This window comes from Ursus maritimus, unplaced genomic scaffold (genome assembly GCF_017311325.1).
Source record: "Ursus maritimus isolate PB19 unplaced genomic scaffold, ASM1731132v1 scaffold_7, whole genome shotgun sequence".
NCBI classification, from domain to species: Eukaryota; Metazoa; Chordata; class Mammalia; order Carnivora; family Ursidae; genus Ursus; species Ursus maritimus.
Window position 1 is genome coordinate 53,932,709 of NW_024426885.1, and position 2,166 is coordinate 53,934,874.

The 2,166-nt window shown below is 55.0% G+C and overlaps 1 protein-coding gene across 1 annotated transcript in view; it reads left to right on the forward strand.

Moving 5' to 3' along the window:
- The first annotated feature begins 1,355 nt into the window (after positions 1-1,355).
- The window catches only part of LOC121101181 (transcription initiation factor TFIID subunit 4-like), a 4,325-nt gene continuing 3,514 nt past the window's right edge, over positions 1,356-2,166 (forward strand). Inside the window, exon 1 of the mRNA XM_040623781.1 lies at positions 1,356-1,370. Within this exon, the coding sequence (XP_040479715.1) occupies positions 1,356-1,370 (15 nt within the window). The remainder of the gene's footprint in view (positions 1,371-2,166) is intronic.

Sequence of the window (2,166 nt, forward strand, 5' to 3'; positions counted from 1 at the left end):
ATTCAATAAAGCTATTTCCATATTGAACCAAAATAAATCTGGCCCATAAATGCTCCAATTTTTCTGAATTGACTCTTCTGCACAAATGATCAGTCACCACTGTTGCAGACATTCAGCTCAAGATATGGAAATTTCCAGCATTCAGGAAGCACACCTTGAGTCTTAGTCATGACACCCCAGGGCAACCACGATCCTGACTTCTGTCGCAGAGATGGGTTCTGCCCACAGTGGCCCCTTTCCTACGGTGCCTGGGCTCTTCTGTTCTTATGGTGCCCACAACTCCCTGTCATCCCACATTTGGCGCTGTGGTTCTCTTTGTCTGCCTCCTAGCCCCCGCAGGCACGTGATTTTGAGACCTCCACTCCAAGGGCATATGCCTGGAGCCCCAAACACAGCAAGACTGGCAAAGCCGCCCAGTCTTGAAAGTGATCAACAGGAAGAGTGACGACTAGTTATGAGCGCACCAAATGCCCAGTCTGTTAATGATCAGTTAACAATGGGGCTAGAGAAGGCAGTGGAACAATCACCTGGCAATCGCGCATTCGGCCAATGAGCCCCGAGTCTACCAGGGTGGGGGGTCCTGAGGATTCAAGGAGTAAGAGACAGCCCATGCTGTGGGAGCTCACTGCCCAGATGAGGGGTCAGAACCCCACGGGTGTGCTCAAGGGGGCACTCCACCATCTGGGAGGGACAGATGAAGCAGAGGACAGCTACTCAATTCCTTCCCTTTGAGGGACAACACCTCCGCAGCCCCAGGCCACCTAGAGGCAGAGCACCAAATCCGGCTTCCAGAACCGCTGCCCTGTGCCCACTTTCTACCAGCCCATGTGCAGCACACACAGCAACATTTTAACCGCACAGAAGGCTGAGCTGCTACTTGAATCTGTTTAAAGGTCCCCCAAACACAGACACTAGCAGGGGATGGCCCCGAGGGGCCAGCTTTGGTGAACTGTCACCCAACCCTACCGTGACTGTCCAGGAAAAGAAGTTCCAGTGCGTTCTCAAACCCACATTCTTACCCACTGCCCTAGGTGATACTCCTTTGGCTCCGAGAGGTTGTGAAACACTCATTCCCTAGAAGGTACTGTGGACCAGGGCTTCACAAACTTTACTGAGCACCCAAATCACTCAAGGATCTTGTCAAACACACATCCTGATTCAGGAGTTCTGGGATGGGCCAAAAGCCTTTCTTTCTTTCTAACAAGCCCCCAGTTGATGCGGATGCTGGGTCCACAGGCCACAGCTGGAGCAGCGAGGCTCCACCAGGCCCTCACCTCCCAGAAGTGCGTGCAAGTACAGTAAGGACTTCAGCAAGATGCCCTTTAAAATATTAAGCTCAAAGAAATGAATGTCAAATGGTGAAACTGCAGGTAAGGTAGCTTGTTGGGTGAGGGAGCTATTTGGGAGGCAAACAGGACCATCTGCCAATATAACCCTCTAACCAAGCTCTTTAGTAGGCAGATGTGAGGAGCCCAGCTGTTTGAGGCTCAGGAAGGCCAAGGCAGACGTGTGTCCGGGGCCCAACCCAGACCAGGCCAGGCTGCCAGCTCCGGGCCTCCCACTCCCTCACCATCCTCCACCACCTGGTTCACACCAGTCACTTCTGTAGGGCTACCTTTCCAGCCCAAGGGGTACTCACGCTCTGTGCCGTGCAGGCCCTGTGCTTTCCCACCTCCCCAGCCCCAGGGAACAAGCGGCAAGCATTCCTATTCTCAGCGGAGGGCCCTCCTCCTGGCCCCTCCAGGGGCAGAATGACCTCTAGTCCCCCACCCCCATGGGTGCTGCCTGCAGTGCGCCTTCCCCGGGCACCATGACCCGAACATTAACTCCAAGCCAGCTCTCCCCACCGTGGGCTGACTCATCAGCACCTCGCACTGGCTCCAAACACGGCTCTTCAAGCCCACCCCAGCCCAGGGAAGGGTCTGACTCCACCCAATATGCCCGCGGGGACACACACACAATCCTCATGTGCCTCTCCAGCTTATTTCAAAATACACGTTGGGGTGGGGGCTCTTGCTAATCTCCTGAATGGCAAGGGTCAATGCCTGCTCCGGTCCAAGAGGGCTAAGTACTCAGAAGAGGCGGGAGCTGCTTTCTGAATTACTAGGGAGGGTAGGGGCGTGTTACTACTCAGACAAGGCTAATCCCCCCCCCCCCCCCCCCCCC